Source organism: Aspergillus oryzae, chromosome 4, assembly GCF_000184455.2.
Source record: "Aspergillus oryzae RIB40 DNA, chromosome 4".
NCBI lineage: Eukaryota > Fungi > Ascomycota > Eurotiomycetes > Eurotiales > Aspergillaceae > Aspergillus > Aspergillus oryzae.
In genome coordinates, this window is record NC_036438.1 from 2852353 (window position 1) to 2875164 (window position 22812).

At 47.8% G+C, this 22812-nt stretch overlaps 8 protein-coding genes across 8 annotated transcripts; 2 read left to right on the forward strand and 6 right to left on the reverse strand.

Moving 5' to 3' along the window:
* Positions 1-17: 17 nt before the first annotated feature.
* Positions 18-914, forward strand: AO090102000621 (uncharacterized protein; the record flags this gene model as incomplete). Its single annotated transcript, XM_023236743.1, has 1 exon — positions 18-914. One exon carries the CDS (start codon positions 18-20, stop codon positions 912-914), a length of 897 nt encoding a protein of 298 aa, XP_023091889.1.
* Positions 915-1808: 894 nt separating this feature from the next.
* hsp90 (chaperone Hsp90) lies at positions 1809-3981 on the reverse strand (the record flags this gene model as incomplete). Its single annotated transcript, XM_001822715.3, has 2 exons — positions 1809-3650; positions 3724-3981. 2 exons carry the CDS (start codon positions 3979-3981, stop codon positions 1809-1811), a joined length of 2100 nt encoding a protein of 699 aa, XP_001822767.1.
* A 2019-nt stretch (positions 3982-6000) lies between these two features.
* AO090102000619 (NTF2 and RRM domain protein) lies at positions 6001-7746 on the reverse strand (the record flags this gene model as incomplete). The annotated part of the gene is made up of 3 exons (XM_001822714.3): positions 6001-6303; positions 6358-7359; positions 7432-7746. 3 exons carry the CDS (start codon positions 7744-7746, stop codon positions 6001-6003), a joined length of 1620 nt encoding a protein of 539 aa, XP_001822766.1.
* A 1299-nt stretch (positions 7747-9045) lies between these two features.
* On the reverse strand, positions 9046-9473 carry AO090102000618 (uncharacterized protein; the record flags this gene model as incomplete). The annotated part of the gene is made up of 2 exons (XM_001822713.3): positions 9046-9363; positions 9423-9473. The coding sequence occupies 2 exons, from the start codon at positions 9471-9473 to the stop codon at positions 9046-9048; spliced, it is 369 nt and encodes a 122-aa protein (XP_001822765.1).
* Positions 9474-11073: 1600 nt separating this feature from the next.
* AO090102000617 (uncharacterized protein) lies at positions 11074-12839 on the forward strand (the record flags this gene model as incomplete). The annotated part of the gene is made up of 4 exons (XM_023236744.1): positions 11074-11139; positions 11201-11231; positions 11337-11478; positions 11567-12839. The coding sequence occupies 4 exons, from the start codon at positions 11074-11076 to the stop codon at positions 12837-12839; spliced, it is 1512 nt and encodes a 503-aa protein (XP_023091888.1).
* Positions 12840-12927: 88 nt separating this feature from the next.
* On the reverse strand, positions 12928-13724 carry AO090102000616 (PMF1/NNF1 family protein; the record flags this gene model as incomplete). Its single annotated transcript, XM_001822711.3, has 2 exons — positions 12928-13222; positions 13342-13724. 2 exons carry the CDS (start codon positions 13722-13724, stop codon positions 12928-12930), a joined length of 678 nt encoding a protein of 225 aa, XP_001822763.3.
* A 3978-nt stretch (positions 13725-17702) lies between these two features.
* Positions 17703-18863, reverse strand: AO090102000614 (cyclin-dependent serine/threonine-protein kinase phoA; the record flags this gene model as incomplete). The annotated part of the gene is made up of 3 exons (XM_001822710.3): positions 17703-18626; positions 18724-18747; positions 18819-18863. The coding sequence occupies 3 exons, from the start codon at positions 18861-18863 to the stop codon at positions 17703-17705; spliced, it is 993 nt and encodes a 330-aa protein (XP_001822762.3).
* A 609-nt stretch (positions 18864-19472) lies between these two features.
* On the reverse strand, positions 19473-22340 carry AO090102000613 (putative SIR2 family histone deacetylase; the record flags this gene model as incomplete). The annotated part of the gene is made up of 2 exons (XM_023236746.1): positions 19473-20638; positions 22283-22340. The coding sequence occupies 2 exons, from the start codon at positions 22338-22340 to the stop codon at positions 19473-19475; spliced, it is 1224 nt and encodes a 407-aa protein (XP_023091887.1).
* Between the last annotated feature and the right edge of the window lie 472 nt (positions 22341-22812).

Here is a 22812-nt window from a genome sequence, read left to right on the forward strand (position 1 = left end):
TATCTAAATCAGATCTCATGTCATCCAGTCGAATCTCGGCCCTCAAATCCACATTTCATAAGCAAGCCCAAGAGGCCAACATTAAACCTTTCCTCTTTGGGGATGCTTCCCTCGGCGAAGTCGACAGGCTCAATGTTAAGTGTCCTTTTGCAGTTTCGTCCGCCAAGTCCGACGATGACGACGTGATGGAGGCCAGCACCTTGATGAGTCCAGACTACATCCAGCCTTTAATGGCGTCCGAATTAATGTACTTAGTACAGATGTTATTTGACCGAGAAAATATAGCCTGGATGCGACATTTATCTGCTAAGAAGCTTGCTCTACGGCAACAAGAGCAGTCATATTGGCAGCAGGACGATTTACCAAATGGTATCCTTCCCGGTGTTCATACTTTACGGGGTGGCTCCTCCAGTTACACCATGGCTCGAATATCCGACTATACTCGTCACGAAGAGAGGCTGGCCCGGGTGCAGCTGGCAAAGTGGGCATCTGACCTTCAACAAAGCCTACGTAATGAACGAGAAAGATACGCCACCATAGCAAGGGGGGAACGTGCTGTCTGGCTCACAGAACGACTAGGCGAGTGTATTGTAGATGGCTCGTTGGTACCTATCTCACAGACTCCTGGCTTCTGCGGTCTCCGTGTGCCCGTGGAGAAAGCAGGTGGCGGTCTCTTAGTTCGGACGCAAAACGGAAAGAGGGTAGAATGTCGTATTGCACGGATAAGCCCCCATGATCCCTTGGGTCTAGTTTGGTGGTCCGAAGACCTCAAGCGACGAGGTTGGGCCATTATCCAGATTGTGGGTAGTTTCGGGGTTGTCGGAGGACTTGCGTTGTGCCTTGCGAAGGCTTGGGGATTATCCCCACGAAGTTTCTCTGAGTGGCGATTTGATTGGCATTGCACCGGCCATTAAGGAGATACGCTAACCACGGCATTTGCGCCTCGGGATACTTAGCTGCTAGATATGCATTGTCTTGGATGGAGCAGCAAAGGAAAAAAGTGTGTTGGACTGGATCCGTCTCTGCGAGGCGGTGGTCATCATGTAGCGTCCCTGCATAGCTACCTCCTTACTGGCATTGCCTCTCGATTCGTATGTCCCTCGTTGTTCTATGCCTGTTTCTTCAAAGCCTACGAATCATGCATAACGAGAATAAGTATAACGGAATGCATGGCCAAATTTTATGCACTGACAGAGGATGGAGTTCTGCCTGTTGTATTTATTGATCTGTTGTTCACTGCCTTCCATCTCTCTGCTACGTTACCTTCTAACCGTTATGGAATGTATGTATATCGGTGGCCGGGTTTCATGCTGCTTGTTAAGCTATGAAAAGGCGCCTCATTCCTTCGATCGCTGAAATATTAGCTAGACTACGCGTAGGGAGGGAACATAAAAGGTAGCTTGGTTCACGTAATCTTCTACTCAGAACGGTCATTAGTGTTTCACTTATTCAAATATATACAGGAATTTACAAGAGACCTAGTAACAGTTGAAGCCTTGGCTTTTATTCGAAAGGGAAAAGTTCTACCTGTCTAAATCACTCAATATCCGAAGGTGGAGAAGTGAGCGAAAGCAAAAGTCATGGAGCAGACGTAACAATTTAAAGTAGTATGATATGGAAAACAAACGCTCGAAACGCCCGAAGATTAAAAATCACATCGTGACTAGGAACCACCTTTCTCCCGTCCCAAATGAAACAGCAATGCGAGTCAGTGATGTAGATTAACCCTGATGCAAATACCGCTGGAACAGTTTTGAATAATAGGTCGTAAAAGCAGTTGGATTTCATTTCCGCTGCTGCCGAAGCATTTAGTCAACCTCCTCCATGGAGCTCTCACCGGTGGCAGCGGCAGGAGCCTCCTCAGCGGCCTTTTCCTCAGAGGTCTCAGCCTCCTCGTCGACGTTCAGACCAAGAGACACAAGCTTGTGGATGCGCTCGGCAAAGCTGGCAGGCTCGTCGATGGTGAAGCCGGAAACCAAAAGAGAGGTCTCGAACAGAAGCTGAGTGATGGACTTGACGGTACGGTCGCTTTCACCATCAGCCTCGACCTTCTTCTTGAGCTCCTTGATGATAGCAGACTTGGGAGAGATCTCGAAGGTCTTCTTGGAAGACATGTAGGAGCTCATGGAGGTGTCACGGAGGGCCTGGGCCTTCATGATACGCTCCATATTGGCAGACCAACCAAACTGGCCAGTACGGATGGCGCAAGGAGAGCCAACAAGTTTGTGAGAGACAACAACCTTCTCAACCTTGTCACCGAGGATGTTCTTAAGGCTCTTGGCGAGGCCCTCGAACTCCTTCTCCTCCTTCTCACGCTCAGCCTTCTCCTCCTCGGACTCCTCGAGTTCGAAGTCCTTAGTGATGTCGACAAGCTTCTTGCCATCAAACTCCTTAAGCTGAGTGAAAGCGTACTCATCAATAGGGTCAACCAGGAAGAGAACCTCAAAGTTCTTCTGCTTGAGGCTGTCAAGGAAAGGAGACTTGGCGACAGCCTTGATAGACTCGCCAGTGATGTAGTAGATTTGCTTCTGGTGCTCAGGCATGCGGGTGACATAGTCAGAGAGGGAGGTGACCTCATCACCCGACTTGGTGGACTGGTAACGGAGCAGCTTAGCGAGAGTCTGGCGGTTCTGAGCATCCTCGTGGACACCAAGTTTGATGTTCTTGCTGAAGGCGGAGTAGAACTTGTCAAACTGCTCACGGTCTTCAGCAATCTCGGTGAAGAGCTCAAGGGTCTTCTTGACAATGTTCTTTTTGATAACCTTCATGATCTTGTTCTGCTGCAGGGTCTCACGGGACAAGTTGAGAGGAAGGTCCTCTGAATCAACAACACCCTTGATGAAGCTGAGCCACTCAGGGATGAGGTCGGTGGCGTCGTCGGTGATGAAGACACGGCGAACATAGAGCTTGATGTTGTTCTTAGTCTTCTTGGTCTCGAAGAGGTCGAAAGGAGCACGCTTAGGAATATAGAGGATGGCACGGAACTCGAGCTGACCCTCAACGGAGAAGTGCTTGACGGCAAGGTGATCCTCCCAGTCATTGGAGAGAGACTTGTAGAAGGCAGCGTATTCCTCCTGAGTGATATCAGCAGGGTTACGGGTCCAGATGGGCTTAGTCTTGTTGAGCTCCTCCTCCTCGATCTTGCTCTCCTTGACAGTCTTGGTCTTCTTCTCCTTCTTTTCTTCTTCTTCGTCAACCTCCTCAATTTTGGGCTTTTTCTCATCGCCTTCCTCTTCCTTGGTCTCTTCCTCCTCATCAGGAACCTCCTTCTCGGTTTCCTTCAGAACGTGGAGGTAGATGGGGTAAGAGATGAATTCGGAGTGCTTGCGAACAACCTCCTTGATGCGGCTCTCGTTGAGGTAGTCGGTCTGCTCATCCTTCAAGTGAAGGATCATCTTGGTACCACGGCCAAGGGGCTCACCCTCGGTGTCCTGGGTGAGCGTGAAGGTACCGCCGGCAGCGGACTCCCAGACGTACTGCTCATCATCGTTGTGCTTAGAGATGACAGTGACGCGGTCAGCGACAAGGTAAGCAGAGTAGAAGCCAACACCGAACTGGCCAATCATGGAAATATCGGCACCTGCGGAGAGGGCTTCCATGAACTGCTTGGTACCAGAGCGAGCGATGGTACCAAGGTTGTTGATCAGGTCCTATACAAAAGCGATATGATTAGATTGGGGTCTGTGTAGACATATAATGGCAACCGAGACGAGATTGACTTACAGCCTTGGTCATACCGATACCGGTATCACGGATAGTCAAGGTCTTGGCCTCCTTGTTGGGAATGATATCGATACGGAGGTCCTTGCCTGAGTCGAGCTTGGAAGGGTCCGACAAAGACTCATAGCGGATCTTGTCAAGGGCATCGGAGGCATTGGAGATAAGTTCACGCAGGAAAATCTCCTTGTTGGAGTAGACAGTGTTGATGATAAGAGAAAGGAGCTGAGAGATCTCAGCCTGGAACTCAAAAGTCTCGGACATGATGAGGGATGTGAGTTATATTCTATTCCACGTCAATGTTGTGTTAGTCATAGGTCTACTGCAAACAAATCGGATACAGGCCCCTTAAAGATTCACTATCTACGTGAAACTCGCGGCGAGGCCAGAAGAGTTTAGAATAACTCTCAGCTTTGGCAGCAGCTCTCCTCACTCCAGTGGAGGTGGGGACAAGACTCACAAGGTACAGCAACGTAAGATCGTTAAATCAAGAGAGAAAGAAACGGGACGATGGGAGGGTGAGGTTCAAAAGAAAAAAGAAAAAGACCTGCTCCAGAAGGGAAAACAGACTTAGGATAGATGGATGAGGATGGGAAGAATGGAGGAGAAAAGTGTGAGAATGAATGAAGAAGAAAAGCTACCGCAAGCGACGGGGCGGAGAACTTAATGTTTGGCTGAGGGACACAAAAATTCGGTGCGGGCGTTTCTACGGCGATCCAGCAACTTCCACGCTCTCTCCGCCTTGTCTCGACGGGGATCTTCCAGTCTCTTCTACTCGATACCAGATACACGCCTGGCTTGAATCCATGGTTCTCTCTCAGGAAAAAGAAGAAAAAGAAAGAGAAAAAAATTACTAGTTCATCCAATTCGGGACCTATTTTTTTTTTTTTTTCATTTTTCAATTTTTAAAATTTCTATCTCGTCTTTTACCAATCCCCCTCTTCCTTTTTCTTTTGCCCCTCCCCCTCCAAAGCTGATCTCCGATCTAATTCACTTTTGATATGCCTCAGGCCATCAATCTAGAACGTTCCGCTCCACCATTCCTTGTCGGCGGAATGGGGATCTTCCGTACAGTACCATACATACATACTGTACAATACTCATCCCGAGGTCCCCATCCGCCACAATGGAACTTTCTAGGAGCTATCAATCTCCTAAGTACTCATTTGAGGTACAATGTATGTACATACCTCCCTGTCTGATCCTCCGGCCCACTTATCTTCGATGTGGGTAATGGGTATCGATCCAATGTCGTGAGTTCCTGCAATACTCATTATAACTCCAGTCTTTACCTAAGCTGAGAAACCTGGCAAACAAACGCTGTTCTATCTAGACCACCTGGATCAGTTCGACCAAAGCCCTCCTCCTACCATGTTCACTGACCTTTTACCAATGCCACATATATTTTACCAGGGTTTGGGAGACACTCCATATCTGTAGAATCACAAAGGGAGCGGAGCCGGGATGAACAGTTTGTATTCACTTTCAGATAATCCCGCACGATTCATAACACTTGTGCGACTAAAAAGCAGGCAGCCGTTCCTTCCCTCCTTCTGGCAGGGCGAATTAGACCAGGTGTAACTCAGTAAGGGTCACTGTGCCTGTAAAGGGAAACAGTCGTTCGCCACCCATACCGTTGAGCTCCCCATGAATAGGACATGTATCAAACATGTATATCAAAGTAAAAAGACAAGAAGACAGTGGCCACCACCCAGATTACAGTTTCTAAATGAGATGAAGCATGCCAGGAAGAAAGAGAGACATAAAGAAAAGAAGTTAGATTGGAACAACCGTAAACAAAATAGAAATAAGACCCTAAGAGAACAATACGGGCATTGAGCTCGCTATGCTAGAAGCAAGAAATAGTTAAATAGGTCATGACAACACATTCATAGAAACAAAAGAGTCATGGAAGCACGGACCAATAGGGAAAGGCCCTGTTGACGAAAGATGAAAGAACAACTTTTCCAACCGCTAATATGCAGTGTGACAGATGAATGGGTCACATAACACATGTCATTATCAATAAGAGGGAGTAATACATGCCCTGGGTCGCCATAAGCATCTGAACCTGTATGCTGTTGCGGGCCAGGATGAAGGACTAAGAGTTGAATGACCAACAGGAGAGGGAGAAAAGGAGAAAGAAGAGAAGCGAGGGGCGAAGAAGAAAAAACCGCATGCAGTAAATAATCTTCACCCTAGTTCCTGTAGTCTTCGTTTCTTTTCTTTTCTTTTTGTTTTGCCTCTCGGGTTTATCAGAGAAAGGAGAAGAAGTGATCTGCTCTAAGCAGCCTGAGCCTGGTTGCGGGCTTTAGCGTTGACGTTGCCACTGCCGCCACGGCCACGGGGAGCGAAGCCACCACGACCATCACGCTGGAAGCCACCACGGCCCTGGCTACCGGCACGGTCGCCGCGACCACGGCCAGAGCCACCCCGACCAGCGCCGTAGTTAGTATTTCCCCCGTAGGCGCTAGTACGAGAACGGCGTTCCTCTACGGAGATCTGCTCAGTTCCGATCTGGTGCGGGTTGGCAGCAACAGCAGCGGCGTAGCCGGCAGGGTCAGCGAACTCAACAAAAGCACAGTTCTGGTGAAAATTAGTTTACTTTCCGAGCGATTGAGTTTTCATGACAGAACCTACCTTCTGACGGCTCACATCGAAGTGCTTGAGCTTTCCAAAGCGGGACAAAGTCTGCTTGAGCAATGTTGCATCGACCTTATCAGTAACGTTTTTGATATAAGCCATAACGTTCTGGTCATCACTCGCACGAGGCTGGGTCTTCTTATGGTCGTGACCGGCAGTTTGCCAGCCAGACCCATCATTGGATGGAGGCTGGCTAGGAGTGCTATCAGTAGCAGGAGTAGGTGTGGCAGCCGCAGCAGCAGGAGCAGGGACCGACTGGGCGGAGCTGGTAGCAGGTGCGGGCTTAGCCGGAGCAACGGGAATGGCAGGCACAACAGGAGCAGTAGCGCCCGACTTGGAGGCAATGTTGGCCCAGGTCTTTGGTACGGCTCTGGCGGGTACAGCAGGCTCTTTGGCCGGAGCGACATTTTCCTTCTGTGTTGTTGGGGCAGGCGTAGGCTCCGGGGCGGCGGGCTTTTCCGTCTTGGAGGCTTCAGATTCAGCTAAGGCGACAGGTTCTTGAACATCCTCGCTGGTCTGGGCCTCGGTTCCATTGGCCTGAGGTGCAGGTTCCTCTGGCTGTTCTTCCTCGGCCTTTTCTTCCGCCTGGTCAAGCTTCTCGTCCACCTTGGCGACTGTGACTTCGTCGGCCACCTGGGACTCCACAGTCGGAGCACTCTCAGTCTCCGGCTGTGTGGGTTCATCGGCAGCCGGCTCTGCGGCAGGCTCGGCAGGCTCGGCAGGCGCAGCAGATGCAGCAGTCGCAGCGGGAGTGGGCTCCTCATTTACGATATCCTCCTCATCAACCAAGTATCTGAAGATATCATTGAGAACATAGTATCCATTGGGTTGCTCAGCAAGAACGAAGGTCTGGATGAACTTGCGAGATGGCTCGGATTTATTGGAGATCTCACCGATGACTGAGATCAAGATGTTGTCAAATGACGCCTGAGAATCCACGTTCAAAACCCGGACCTTGCAGTCTTGGAAGTCAAGCTGTTTTATTTTCTCGTTGATAGCCTAGGGGGAGTGAAAAATTAATGATGGAGTTCAATGGGAGAAAACCCATAGGAGTGAAGAGAGTCAACTCACCTTCTGACCCACAGCAACAGGAACCGACTCTGCTTCAGTTCCAAAGACCAACTGCGAGCGCCGAGAGTAGAAAAGATGCAACTTGTCCGGACTACGGCTCATATTGGTATAGTATTGCTCAACAAAATACCAACCAACTTCATCCTTAGAGATCGCATTCTTTTGCTCACTAGAAGGGACATTGGTGGGAGTGGTAGATTGCGCTGGCTGGAAATTCGAGGCATTGTTCGCAACAGCATGGGCATGATTGTAAGATTCATGATAGGCGTGGGGCACAGGGTAATTGCCATTAACGGGGGCTTGAGTATCGGCCATTGTGTTATCGAAGAAGCTGTTGAAGGTCGGGATGGGGATAGAAGCAGAGATTGTCTAGGGTGTCGTAAGAGGTAGAAAGTAGAGGTATATGACCAATGAGCCTCTATATGATGAAGAGTAGAGGCTAAAAAATCCAGTGACTTTTCGTCGTTCGCTTTGACTAAACCATCATGTCTGTCAGTAATTTGAAGGCCAAGTGTATCGCAGGAGAAAAAGTGGGGAAGATCAATTCTCACAATGCTAGAAAAATAATCAATAGACCCTTATAGATGCAACAGATGAGGGTAAAGGAGAAAGTCTGCGTTAAAGCGTTTGCGTCGTAGTGGTGCAAAAGAGAGATAGAGGAAGATTCTTGTGCGATTTCCAATCAAGTCAATTTTGCGAAGAAGGCGGGAAAGAGGGAAGATAATCGAAAGGAACCGAACACGTCGAAGATCGATGGGGAGAAGGTAATCAACAGGGAAAATCTGATGAATGGCGAGTCGTCGAAAAGAGAATGGGATAAGAAGGTGGTAGGTAGGTAGCTAACAGCTGGAGTAGGAAAGAGGAAAAGAGAGGGAAAGTCGACGGGATGCTTAGCAGTTTGCAAAATGAGTTGACCATGGACTTGAAAGGTCGGTTGCAGTGCGGCGCCTCTTAGCGCCCCATTTCCTTACCTTACCGCCTGCCTAACTTGCGGGTAGATCTCCATCGGGCATTCCGTTTACATCACCGAAACCTGGGTGAATCACCCGTCAGTATAGCAGCCAATGCGAATAGAATTCCAGCTCCTACATTCAACTGTAGGGGAATCTAAGGGACCAAATCAGAACTTGCAACCATCCACTGAGGCATGCTGAAACTGCTTCTATCGAAAAGATGACTATCATCAACGAAGAACTATAGTCGTACACCAGTCACATTAAGGTCTATTGACACTTCTGAGTAAGTAGTTACACTCATCGACGACGATAACTCAATCAGAAGGTCGCAATGGATGAGGAAAAGAAAAGAAAGAAAGAAAGAAAGGAGAAGAAAAAAGACCATAACATCGGAAATAAATAGCTGGCTTGGAAGAGGGGTATGATGGACATGAGAGGGCAAGCTTCTCATCAACGATGACGTATAGCAGGTACAGAGACTCATTCACAAGGTTCACCAAAGAAAGCCGCGAATCACGCAATATGAGCAAGCAGAGGGAATTATTCAGGGAAACAGGTGCTCAGAAAAGAAAAAATGAAAATGAAAAGATTTAAGGACCAAACATAGATATCAACTCAAGGCGTTTATACGAAACTTATCGGGTAGACCACAGATCGTCTACGAGCTTGTAGATTCAGCAGCGGCCTTCTCGTTCAAAACTGGCTTGCGCATGATAGCATCCTGGCCAGTCATTCTCCGGTCAAGTGCTCGTTCCACCTTCGCACTCAGCGCCAGCTTGCTCAAGTTATCGCTCTTTTCGGGAGTAGGGACGAAGCGTTGCTTCTGAAGAGGTTTATTCTCCAGGCGCTCCAGTCCGTCACGCAAGTGATGGAATTCAGCCAAACGAGGATCGCCGCTTGGTAGGCTTCCAATGGTGCCTGACGAAGCAATCGAAGGGTTCCCGCTTACGGTCGAAAATCTTTTCGACGCTCGAGTCTAGACCCATGGTCAGAGAATCCGGTCCAACACAGATGAATCTTAACCGGTGAACCTACGGAAGGGGCCATGATCGGTCTCTCAGAATCAAGCGAGTGATGTCTAGCCATGATAATATTGGTACTGTGACAAGGGTCCTTGTAGGCCGACCACCGAAAACAATGAGTGGCTGTGGTTGAGAATCAAGAGTAGGCAAACGAGTGCTAAACTACCCAGGTAGCAGTCTGCCGAGGTTAGTACATTGCAGAAAAAATTTTATTTCGAATTTCGCGAACACGATAAATAAAAGAAGATATTACTAGAATGGATAAGGGGTAAATGATAGTAAGCGGAAATAAATTAGACTGTACAGATCATATGGGGCAAGCGGCAAAACTGGCAGTCAATTAAAACATACCTTAAAATACAGAGTGAGACTCTGACCCCTAGTACAATGTATCGCGGGGCGACCTAGAACTAAATCAAAGGTCTGGGAAAGGATTAAAGTGAGAAATTGAGCAGATAGAGGAGAGAGGGCTTGTCGCTGAGGCCAAGGAGACCCGTACGTAGACCAAGTGACATGCAGGAGAGGATTCAGGAGAGCCGAAGGCAACGGATGACAATGTGGGTCTCTCTCTGCTACTGTGTGCACTCAAGAGGATTAAACTCGGCCACGCGGGAATCGTTGGCCGTTGACCAGTTCCTTTTTTTTCCCTTTTTTTTTTTTTATATACCCTTTCTTTCTTCTTCAAGAGGATTTTACAACAAAGAAAGATATATAGTTCAATCTTAATCCAGAACCAACGATCTATTGGCGTAGTCATGATGTGTAAGGATGACGGTTAAATACACGATTAAATACTCCGTCAAACTGACCCTATGGTAATCCTGAAAATGCTGATCATCCATTCCTGTCTTGGAAAATAATAAAAGAATATAAAAAAAGGGTTCTTCAGCTAAGTCAGAGGGTGCTTTTTTTTCCCTGTCTGTCAGTGTGTTAACGTGTGTTAACAGTAAAGAAGACAAAACGGAGATACGTAACTACCACAGTCAATTTGCTGACTAAGTGAGGATGTTGAGTTGAAATGTTTTTCTTTGCCGCCCCCCCCTTCTTTGGTTTAAGTAGCATCTGAAGCAAAGGTTCCACGTTCTTTCAGCAGCTAGGTACGTACAGCTACATAGATATATTTTATTAGACTGCCAGTGCAGAGGCCCTTGGCAGCCATTCAGGTTGATCCTCTGTTACACCCGCGACTATAGTGGAAACTAGAAGCTGAGCATCTTGGTCTTCATGTCTTTGGGGAAGGGTGGGACCGGATAGGTATCATAGAAATAATCTTCTTCTTCCATTTTTCCTTTCTATCAGTAGTAGCCTGAATATGTCTAGTACAGTATATATATATATTAAGGTCAAGCGTTAAGAACCAACAGCGTGGAATTCGCCCCCGCCATGACTTCATGGATTTCTAGCACTACTTTACCTAGCTATACGTACTATGTAGTATACTGATTACATACACCACTCGTAGATTACCTCCAGCAAGTGATAGGATAAGCGGTGTAGAAAGCGGTCTTGGATCACCGATTCTTTCCCACGAACCCTTGTTCACGATTAAAAAAACACACAGGAACTACAAGTATTTACAGGACTTTCCGATTTTTAAATTCATTAAACCCCTTTCAAAATCGATACTTATTTCAAACCTATAAAAAAAAGTTGTCTGGTGTAAAATGCCGAAGCCAAAGTCTCTTCTGAAAGACTCCAAAGCTAAGAACAAAAGGAAAACCACTCAACAGGTACCGTATTCACGACATTCAGACATTTCCCTTTACCCATGCGCTTGCTCATTCTTGACAGGCTCCTGAGACTGCAGATGAGTTCTTAGCTGGTGAGTCTTTCTGGAACCCAGACTTGCATCACTGTCCTACTATGTCCTAGATGGATAGAGACTGTAGAATCCACCATCGTTGCAGCCATTGCTAAACTAGTGCAGTTGGCGTCGAACAGGAAGAGGCTGGCGAAAAATGGCGAGCTGGTGACGCAGCAAAATCTATGCGCTTTTTTATGCGCGCCATTGCAACTTATGATAACGGCCTTAAAAAGTACCCTCATGCATTTGACTTGGCATACAACAAGTATGTAAGCAGCCAGCTCTATCCTCACAGTTAGATGCATAAGTGGGCACGCCATTGCAATCAGCGACATAAGCTTACCATCAAATAGAGCAAGAGTTCAATATGAAATCACCCAGCACCCCAAGTTGGCTGCACAGCTGCCTGCTCCACTAGCAGATATTTTGAACATAACACTACAGTCTCATAGGGAGGCCCTCAATCTAGATCAAGACAATGCGGATGCTCTATTCAACACCGCTCAAGTGCTCACAAGCCTTGCTGAGGTAGTCACGGATACCAAACATCCGTCTGACACACAGCTTTGCCGGGCAGTCAAATACCTGCAGGAGGCAATAGAGCTCTTCCAACGTTGTCTCATCATTCAAGAGATGCGTTATACTGAAATGCAGGAACAGATCAAATTGATGGAGTCTGGAAATGTGGGTCCACGCGAGGAAGAAATGCAAGAGCAAACCATGCAGGAAAGCACAGAGAATGCAGGTGAATCGAGGCCTTCTGATCAACAAGAGCAATGGGCTGCTGTGATTGAGCCAGTGACCAAGGATACCCTCGTCGACACAGCGGTGGCACAGTTGGAGACGCTCACAACTCTCTGCAACTTGCTTACCTTTAATCCCGGAGTCGGACTTGGTTGGGTTGAAGAATCCTCTGCAGACTTGCTCCAAGAGAAGATCTCTGCATACGTTGAGGGTTCTAGCAGACACTACGAAGCATCTTTGGCCCGTGCCAAATTTACCTGCGCTCTGAACGAGGTGTTGTACCGAAGCGGGCGAATCGATGTTGAAACTTATCAAACAGAAATCGCACATGTCTTTGGTCCTGATCTAGACCTCTCTGCGGACCCCGAAGGCCTCTGCAGCAAAGCAGATGCGCTCACGTCGTTCAACACGGCCGTTACGGATTTGCCTCCCTCGCACGACCATGAGGTGTTTAAAAATTCACTAATTTTGCGGTGGCAATCGCTATCAGCTGCTTTGGATGCCTTGACGAAGGCTTCCAAACTTCCTGATGCAGATAACCTGCCCAGAATTCATGTTGCACGAGGAGACGTAGAGATGAACAGGTGGAGACTCGGCATGTCTCCGTGGGAATACACCATGGCTCAACAAAATGCCACTGTTCTCCTCCGGAACGCTCAAACATATTATCGAGGCGCCGCAGCTCTCGCACGCAGAGATGGGAATGCAGACGAAGAACGTGATGGAACATGCAAGGAAGCCCTGGCAGCCGCTTTAGAAGGCCAGAAAGACAAATTGCAACAGCTCAAAGCCACCGCATTTAAGGAGCTTATGATCGTTGCAAAAGATGTGGTGGATGACGGGTGGGTAAGCCCCCGGGATATGGAAGCACTACTGTCGTAAATCTGTCCCATTTATCAGGTCAGTAATGCAGCTCTTTCGCGCATGGTCACGTTCTGCACGCCATAGACAACAAGCATGTAGTCACCAATCATATGTCCGATCTAGCTTTGACTTCTTCTTCCATCTGTAAAGCCTCCTTGCGAAGATTGTTCTCCGCACTAAACTGCGTAGCAGCTGTCGCAGCACCCTCCAAGTCTGCAACCACAGACTCAAGGCTTGACAGCAGATCCTCAATCTCTGATCTCTGAGACTGGACCCGCTGAGACAACGCCACGTTTTGGTTCTGGGTAGACTCTATGTTCTCATTCAAAGCCGTTTGAGCTTCCTGCAAATGCGGAGCAAGACGTGCGCGATATAGTTCCTCTGGAGTCAGCGTATGGGGCCTAAAAGGAAAATTAGCGCAAAGTTGGCTCCATGATAAATTCTTAAGATTGATGGGAAAAGGCCTCCAAAAAGAAAGAAAGAAAAGAAAACGAAGACAAAGGAAAAAAGAAAGCCATACGCAACATCCCCCTGTCCCTGTCCACGATCTCTCCTATGTCTTGCCTCCCCCATCAACCTATCCAACTCATTCAACTGCCTTATCGCATCTCTTTCGTGTATGATATCTTCGAACTCAGCCCTTGCACTTTCCTCCAACTTCGCATTCAGCTGTCTCCAAACCGACTCTAGACTCGCCGGAACATGTTTCGCAGGGGTGGGAAAGCACCCGGAGAAGTTGGCATAGGAATTTGCTCGCAGTGTACGCAACAATGCCTGGTTGAATGTCTTCTGTAGCACGGTAGCGCGCGGGCCGGGTGTTAGAGGGACTGGCGCTGGTGGGGGCGGAGAGGGCGAAGCGTCTTGTCTGGAGGGATTGAGATTGTTGCTGTTATCTTCGGCCATTGTCTTTGTTTTATTCCTCGGTCCAGTTTACTCCAATCTATCCTCCTTTTCTGTTATGTCTTTTGGCTGGCGTATGTGATCGTGTTGTGTGGATAAGTATGGTTTGAAAGGTATAGGCCAATGTCCTACAAGGGAACGCGTCAGTCACATGATCGGCTTAGATCTGCAGTGGGTCCGAGAGATTATCGACCCTACATGATCAAATACACAGTACCTACTCCAGGCCTTCGCTTTCTCTTCGTTCGGCAAGATGTACAGCATGCGTGGGTGCCAGTCTCTCGTTGGAAGGGGTTAACCGACTTTACGTTATTTCATCATCATCTCTATCGTCATGACGCTGGTGTCGATGGTGGGATTTGCATTGCCTATGTATATGCATATATGTCAACCAGAATTTCACCTATAGATTACTCTATAGAGACACCTCTTAGTGTCCGGACATTTTTAGGTAGTTGAATGGGATAATTTATTTCCAACAACATATTACTTTACAATCACTTCATCTACCTGATATCCATGGGTTCCATATGCCCTATTTACTCCATGAACTTTGAATACTTATATACCGCGGATCCAAATAGTATTGGAACTAGCGAGTCAAACGACGAACACTGTCGTTCGAACTGCAAGTCTGTTCTACATGTCCTTCGTATTCTTCTCGATTTCTGTATCCAGGGTCTCTCACTAGACTGCCTCTCCTGAAATCCCGATAAACCGTCTTGAATGCCGGCCATGAGATGGACATATAGATAATACTGTTCCAGAATCCCTGGAGCGGAAGAACAAAGCTCGATACATAGTTCAGAGCAAAGTTGTGGGAATTAGGATAGGCAAGTGAATATGCCCGGTTGACCGTCGAAGGAACCTGCGAACCATTAGCCATATTTTCACCTAGAGTTGAGCATAGTAGTTACGAACCCAGGTGACAATCAAGGCAACGAAGAAGAGCATCGCATACTTGGTATAAGCCCAAGCCGCCGTACTTGTATCGGACATTGCGCGGCGGCGGGACCACGACTCTGAATGGGAATGTTTTATTGCTTTTAACGGGAGGCCGCTAGACTGTCTGCTCATGAAGCCGCCCTCGATGGTGACAGAGTACGGGTTGTAGAATGGGGAGACGGGGTTACACAGTTCTTCGGCAGTGGGGCAACTCCCTTGTTGAGAGCGTGTAATTTCACTGGTGACGCGGATTTCCGTTGTTGGCCTAGTATGGGTAGGCTCGAGGGGGCGTTGGGTATCGCGCATCTCGAACCCCTCGTAGTGTTCGGAGGTCGGCTCGCCTTCATACCTGGGATAGGAATCCGCCGAGTCGAGGTTGCCAAGCTGCCGCAATTGGCGTCGCCTTTCCCAAATGACACTACCCGTGCGGATATAGATGGCCAACGTCAAAGCAATAAAGAACCAAACTGGACCGTAGAAGACCGCGATCCGTAGCCAGTCCCAGGTCTGCGAAACCCAACACCAGAGCTACAGCTATGTGTGAGGACTAGTCTATCTCACTAGGTTCGGTCACTTACCACCGCATAACCGTAGACCTTGCCCCGGGCCTTGGTCTTAATGAAAAAGTACGCGAGGGAGGGGATGAAAGGTAATCCGTAGCAGAAGAGGACATACTTCCACTCTAGCCGTCGTAATTGTTCGGAGTTGTATTTGTAAAAGAATGTTAAGTAGACATTACAGGCCATGGCAAAAGTCCATAGGGCATCGGCGGGCATGAACCTGTCATGGATCAGCAGTTTGCCAAGTGAACTACCATTTTGTCTCTCGGCTTCTTGGAGCTAACCATTGGATCAGGAAGGCCTGGAACTGACACAGGGGACTGTTGAGCCCCATGTGAATGCCTGACTGAGAGATGACGGTTGCGATGTTGGTCATTAAGTTGCCCCAGGAGGCGTAAAACACCAGACGGTTGATGGGCTTGCGAAAGGCACTTGAACCGAGGAACGAGATGACGATAATGGCGGTGCCGGTCAAAGAGATGGCCGAGCAAACCCGTTCGGTTGCTGAGATGGCGTATAGTTGTTGTTCCGACAGAGACATTGCGAAAAGACCATGCTGAACCCAGAAGCAAAAAGAAAGGAGAAAAAAAAAAACAAAATTGGTATCTGGGTATCACGCGCAGAAAGCCACAATCCAAATAGCTATACAGAAGCAAAATCCGGTATCATATACGTAGGGACGAACCAAGCCCCTTGTCATCTATCACCCGAGGGGCAATATAGCAAGCAAATCAATCAGGAAGAACAAGACCAGCTCTAGCGGGCGAGGACGCCCAAGGAGGGAGTAAAAGATTTGACGTGTATCGGGAGGTACATCGCACAAGAGTATCATTTATGGACACACAGTCCTCTTTAAAACATGACGAAATGAAAGTATATGGAGAAATCACCCATGGCCAGACAAAGGGATCAGAGGGTCCCAGCGAGGGTCAACCTTTCATAAGTTGGGGTAGATGGAACCGCAATTGTTCTCTCGCCTCCACATGAGTATATACTATACGAACGCTCATTTGTGGGGTGGGAGTGAAAGGATCCTTTGGGTCTTGGACACTGGTAAAGTTTGTTCCGAAAAAGGCTACGATTAGTTTATGTATGATGAAAAAAGAAAACCCTTCCATTTCTTACTTTTCGCCCTATCACGCACCTCGGTTCTTGAACGATGGGTACGGAGCATGGCGTACATAACAATATATATATGTATCAATCAAGAAATAACGAAAAGAGAAAAAGAAAGAAACTCCAATCAAAATTGCTCGATAGTATTATTGATTCGGGAATTCTGGTGAGGACTGGTCACACGCTTTGTAGGGCATTATTACTCCTACCCTCGTTGGTGGAAGTAGATAACTTTTTTTTTTTACAGTCAACGGTTTTTTGTAAAAAAAAAAAAAAAAAAAAAAAGACAATTAATTGCTGCCCCGGCTCATGACCTATCGGTGCTTTGACAATCTTTACTGGTCCCGTCCTGCAGAAGCATAAGTGTATATAGAGGTACATTGAACATATCTACTTATATATCTTTTATATGTACTCCTCTTTGGAGAGTCCCTTGCGTGACATCCCTTAAGGCTGGTCCGACCTTTAATTCCCGAAAGGGGAATCCCCATTCATTCCCACCCTCAATAAGCAGCCTCTTAGATCTCCATGCGGGTGGCAAAAAGTGACCATGGCTCTAACTATTCTGTAATGAGTTATGTCTGCCTTAGTGTAGCAAATAGTATTTACAGAGAAATGGTAATCCCGTGTGAATGAATGAATGTATGCCCTACCAGGCCAAGTCCGACTGGAAGAGAAAAGAAAGGTACCGGCAAATAAACGCCACGAAAGCCCTGTGGTCAACACGAAACAAAGAGCAATCGTTCCTTAGCTTGCGTTTTGCACAGCCAGTGGTGGGCGTATGACCCACGGTTGTTGCAAGAACAAAGGGACGTGTGTATCATGTATGGCTCGAAAATATATCCTCCCCGACTCCAGCCTTGGCCCAATAGACAACCGTCCTTGAGAGAAGTAGGGTAATCGATTATGATCCCGGTGAACCGCGAGATAACAAAGGGGGGCAAAAGAAAGAGATAGAGAAAGAAAAAGAGAAAAAGCCATGGTTAGCGGTAGCTGAGCCCTGATTAATCGACCCAGTCTTTCATTTCAATATGAAGGCTAGTAGGGTTTCGGCTCAAAACTACCGCGATTCATATGCCATGTCGCATAGGCATCCTAATAATGGAAAATACGAACATGGCATTCTATTCGGAATATGGTGGTGTAGATCGCTGTGCGTGGCCATGCAACGAACTGTACAGCCCGGATAAACAAACTAGTATAAGTATTTAGTGCGAATTTTGTTCTCAGCTATAACGCCATGCTCCCTCCCAATCTAAGACAGATCCGTCGTCTCATCATTTCGGTCAGCAAATGGTAAGGGAAAATAAAAAAGGGAAAAGAAAAGAAAGGCGCAGTAACGAAACGAAAAGTCCCTGATTCATTGATACGCCTGCTGGGAAGTAACCATCCCTCCGTACCCGGACATTTGTTGTTGTTGCTGCTGCTGCTGCTGCTGCTGCTGCTGCAGCTGTGCCTGCATTTGAGGCAGATCGTGGAACCACGGGTGCTGCAGTGCATCGTGAGCGCTAACTCGCATCTCTGGTCGAAGTTGAAGCATCCTGTTTAGCAAATCGAGCCCAAGAGGATCGATTTGGGGCAAGATAAGGCCTAGATCTTGTGTCGCATAGACATGGAAATTGGGCTTGTATTCTGGCAATTGAGAGATACCGGGCCACGAGCGCTCCGACGGCGTTCCCATGAGACGGAAGATCTTCTGCAACTGGTCCTCATTGGTGGTGCCTGGGAACAGTGGACGGCCAGTGTACAATTCCGCCATGATACATCCAGCAGACCAAATATCAATACTTGTGTTATACGTCCTGCTGCCGAGGAGGACATCGGGGGCGCGGTACCATAGCGTCACTACCTCGTTCGAAAATGTATTGACGGGTATGCCAAAAGCCCGGGCAAGACCGAAGTCTCCTAGTTTGAGTTGCCCCTTTTTGTTAATCAAGAGATTCTGGGGCTTCAAGTCACGGTGGAGGACTCGGTTCTCGTGACAAAACGCGATGCCCTTGAGGAGCTGGTGCATGAATGACTTGATCGTCGCCTGGTCTAATTGTCCCCGTTCGCCTCGAGTGTCCATGTACTTCTTCAGATCCTTGTCCATATACTCAAAAACGAGCATCAGCTTGTTTTCGGTATGGATGACGTCGTAAAGCGAAACAATACTCTCATGCTTAAGCTCCTTCATCAATGAGATCTCTCGAATGGCCGTCGATGGTGTCCCCTCCTCGGAATCAAGATGAATCTCCTTCAAAGCTACTAGCTCGCCAGTCTGGCGATTCCGGCCCTTGAATACCTGCGACCGTCTGTATGAGCAAAAGCACGAAACTTGATACCGGGCGATACGGTTGCGGAGAAAAGATCAGAGTGGTGTAACGCCGGGGTCAACGTACAGTGGCATACGTTCCTTCTCCTAGCTAGAGGCAGATTAGTCACACAGTTCCTTCCACGGCGTATTGTATATATGAAGAATGAAAGAAGCGCACACCTTTTCCAGCTGTTGAAAAGAGCTAGGCTGCTGCGCTTTGTCCATCGTCGGCGACGCGGCAGGGTGCGAAGTTGGGGATTTCGGCGGCGGGGGTCTCGAGCGTTGTTGGTTGAAAAGAAAAGATTGCGGAGACACAAGCGTCGATACAATGTCCAGATAAGTAGATGTAGGGTGGTGGTGTTGTTGTTGTTGTGGGTGAGGATTCCTCTGGATTCTTAAGCTGCTGTGATTGTCCATGTCCGTGATTCCCTTGTTCCATTTAATTGGAGCCTTGTTTTTGAGCCCCGCGGCGGATAACCACAGGGCCAAAGGGTGCAGAGATGGTTACGGTACCGTATGAAATCACATTACCTGTTATGCGGTAACCCGACGACGAAGTCAGGTACTGTATATTTGTACTATGTATGTCCCCCTATGAACTACTATTAGTACTGTAGTAGCTAGCCCTAGACCCCTAGTCTGGCTACGAATCCTCTTATCTTCTACATCATCATTGGAAAGTCATACGTTTACACGCGACAAATAATAGCGATGACTGGGATGTTCAGCCAAGAAAAAAGAAAAAAAAAGAAATATTATTCCACAACTCTATTTGTTCTATACAACTCTATCACCACGGGGGCAAATTCCCTAATACATTCGGACAGCGCCTATTCACGCAGGGGCAAGAGAGGGAAGCTGTGCGGCAACAGGGGGCAAAATAAGATCGGAGTTGAGACTGCAACGAATATGAGGGGCGTCCGGCTCCATCTTCCCAAAGAGTACCGACTCGTTTCGGACCCCTCCGATATTGATTATGCCTATAGGCATACCCCTTTTATGAGCTCGTTCGACTAACCTCCATGCTGAAAAAGTGGCAAGACTGCTCCCAAGAATGAGAAGCCTTCCAGCGTCATCAATTGCCTCCTCTGCAGCCGTTTTCACAGCTGGTTGAATGTTTTCTCCGAACATAATGACCGCGGGCTTGAGAACGCCAGCAGTCGAAGATGGTAGCCATGCACCATCGCTTTCGACCTCTACCCTAGCCGGCGTGCCATCTTGGAGGCGAGGAGGTTTCTCTAGACATGTAGGACAAGATGGGTACCGGAAAGTAGAGTAAGGAGCCTCGGCTAAATCCACATCTCCATCTGGATTAAGCTTTAGGCCTTTCTGTCGCTGTTCCTCAGGATTATCTGTGTTGAGAGCCCCGGTGTCGACCATCTTGGCCAAAAACTCTGCCCAGGCCGGATTAAGCTTTTCGAGCGACTTCTGGAATTCGTCTCGGGGAAATTGATTTTGACAGCTGATACAGACGACCGACCTTAGGTAGCCATGAAGTTCGATGGTTGATAGTTTCGAATGAGCTATTGGATGGAAAGAGTCGACATTCTGTGTCACTACGGAGCTGAGATATCCCTTTGCGCCGAGGTCCCTAATAGCCCAATGCGTTGAGTTGGGTTTTGCTTTCACCAGGCCTGGCCAGCCGACAAAGCTCCTAGCCCAGTACCTCTTGCGGAACTCATGTCGTTTCAGAAATTCATGGAAATAAATTGGTCGATATGTTTTGTTTGTGACGTATGTGCCATTTTCTCCTCGATAATCGGACAAGCCAGACGCCACCGAGATTCCCGCACCAGTCAAGAGAACAGTCTGAGAATACCTTCCGACGTCAACTCCGCGAAGGTAGGGTGACGGAGGGGCAGTCAAAAACGATAACAGAGCATCAATAGCTCCTGAAACATTGCGGGCTGATGGCGGCACAATTACTGGTGGAGGCAGCGGGCCGGTGAAGGGGATTCTGATCGACGGGGTCGTCATTGAAGCCGCATAATTGGCAGAAGCTGATGTAAGAAAAGGAAGTACGTATGTTTAAGAGGAACTGCCGTTAACTGCTCGAATGATTGTAATTCCATGGGGTACCATTGGGGCAACTAAGTTCTCTTTGATTCCTGGGTTGGCCACTGATCGCAAATGCCGTCATTGATAGTAGCTGACTCATCCAATCCATACCCTAACTGTTTATTGCATCACCTGATAGGGTTTCTCTTCATGGCATGATGCGGAAGGTAATGTTTCTTATGTATGTGTGCCTTTATGCTTGCTGAGCTACATCTCAACGGCTATAGTATCATATAGAATGCTCTATCAATAGGGGTTCGCTCATGAAAGGAGTTCCAATTGCCTCCATTATAAAAGTGGTCTGTGCAGTCTAGTCTACCCCGGATTTATAACCACGTGATCGCTGAACAGAGTCTTCGAGCGTCATCGTTCTCAAGTCCTCTTTTCTACCCTCACAGGATTGTTGAATCCATGATAAATTTTGAGATTTTTCTTTCTTTGCTATTAGTAGCCTAGGATCGGACTGGGTGGACCACCCAATTCGTCACTCTACTTGTGTTAGGCATGTTTCACCCTCCAGTTGGTAATATAGATTTAGAAGCTCTCAGCGGTATTTGTGGGTATGTGTCTGGGTCAGAAGGTGAAAAAGGATGACTAACTAATGTTGATTAGATCCATATCCATTGCATGTTGGGTTGTTGTCTTTTCTCCCCAAATCATAGAGAATTTCCGTCGTGGCTCAGCAGATGGCCTCTCACTTCTTTTTCTCGTTGTCTGGTTAGCGGGCGATGTATTCAATATTCTCGGGGCTGTCTTGCAGGGCGTCCTGCCGACGATGATTATTTTGGCTGTGTACTACACACTCGCCGATATCGTCTTGTTAGGTCAGTGCTTCTACTATCGAGGATTCACCCTGAGAGATGAACCGTCACCACCGAGCTCGCGCGCCCAGGAATCAGATGCCGAAGACCAGCCTTCATTTCCTGGAAAGGTATCAGAGCGAACAGCTCTACTATCCGCAAAGGCGAATGGTCACTCCTATCAGGCACATTCTCAAGAGCACACGGGAAATGGATACCCAACGCCAGGGCCATCCGGCCAACAGTCCTTCCCATACCATCAAAACCACAGGAGACACTCAGCAACCTCCTTCAGGGATATTCTCCACCCCAACGTGGATGGAACACACCTCTCTCCCGTGACACCTTTTGTTGAACCTTCAGCGAAGGAGACACGTCCTGTGCGCAGACTCTCCGCCCTCCAAAACGCCCTATTCAACCTTTCCGCCGTCGTCTTAGTCTGCGCGGCCGGTGTACTCGGCTGGTACGTCAGCCCTGGATCATCAAAAGCCGAAGACAAGCAGGATGACAGCGGGTCTCTCTCCTTCGATACCCTGGGTCAAGTATTCGGCTACCTATGTGCAGCCCTGTACCTCGGATCTCGTCTGCCCCAGATATTACTCAACTACCGACGGAAGTCCACGGATGGTGTATCCTTGCTATTCTTCCTCTTCGCTTGTATTGGCAACTTAACCTACGTCCTTTCTATACTCGCCTACTCCCCAGTTTGCAAGGGGGTGTACCCCCAAGGAAGGGTTAGCCAATGTCGACCTGGCGAAGCTGCTGCCTTGTATGGTCGGTACATACTTGTGAACTTATCTTGGTTAATCGGGAGCTTAGGAACACTGTTCCTTGATATGGTCATATTTGTGCAATTCTTCTTGTATCAAGATAATGGGTACGGCGAGACCGAAGGAACTAGCGAGGAAACTTTGAGGGGATGATATCGTTCACTCCCACAAGTACCCGTTATACATCGGGTCTTCTTTTCTTCTTCTCTCATCCTTGCTTTTGTATGTCCTAATCTGCCTTCGGCTGAAAATCAAGGGTGGCGTTACGGACAGGGGTCAGGGTAAAAAAAGGCAACTACTCTCCTTTCTTAGTCTTGCGCATCGGGCTATGGTTTCTCTCGTTGCGGGCGGCGTTTGGGGTTTTCTTTTTAACTTCGTGTATACAGATACTTTACCTCCTCAAAACATAGAATGAAAGAGAATATCCAACCAGATCGTTACGTATCCGGGGTCATCTCTGCGGCATATTCTCATACAAGAAATTAAACGCTGATCCAACCAAAAAAGACAAAAGAAAAAAAAAAAAAAAAAGGAGAAGAAGAAGGA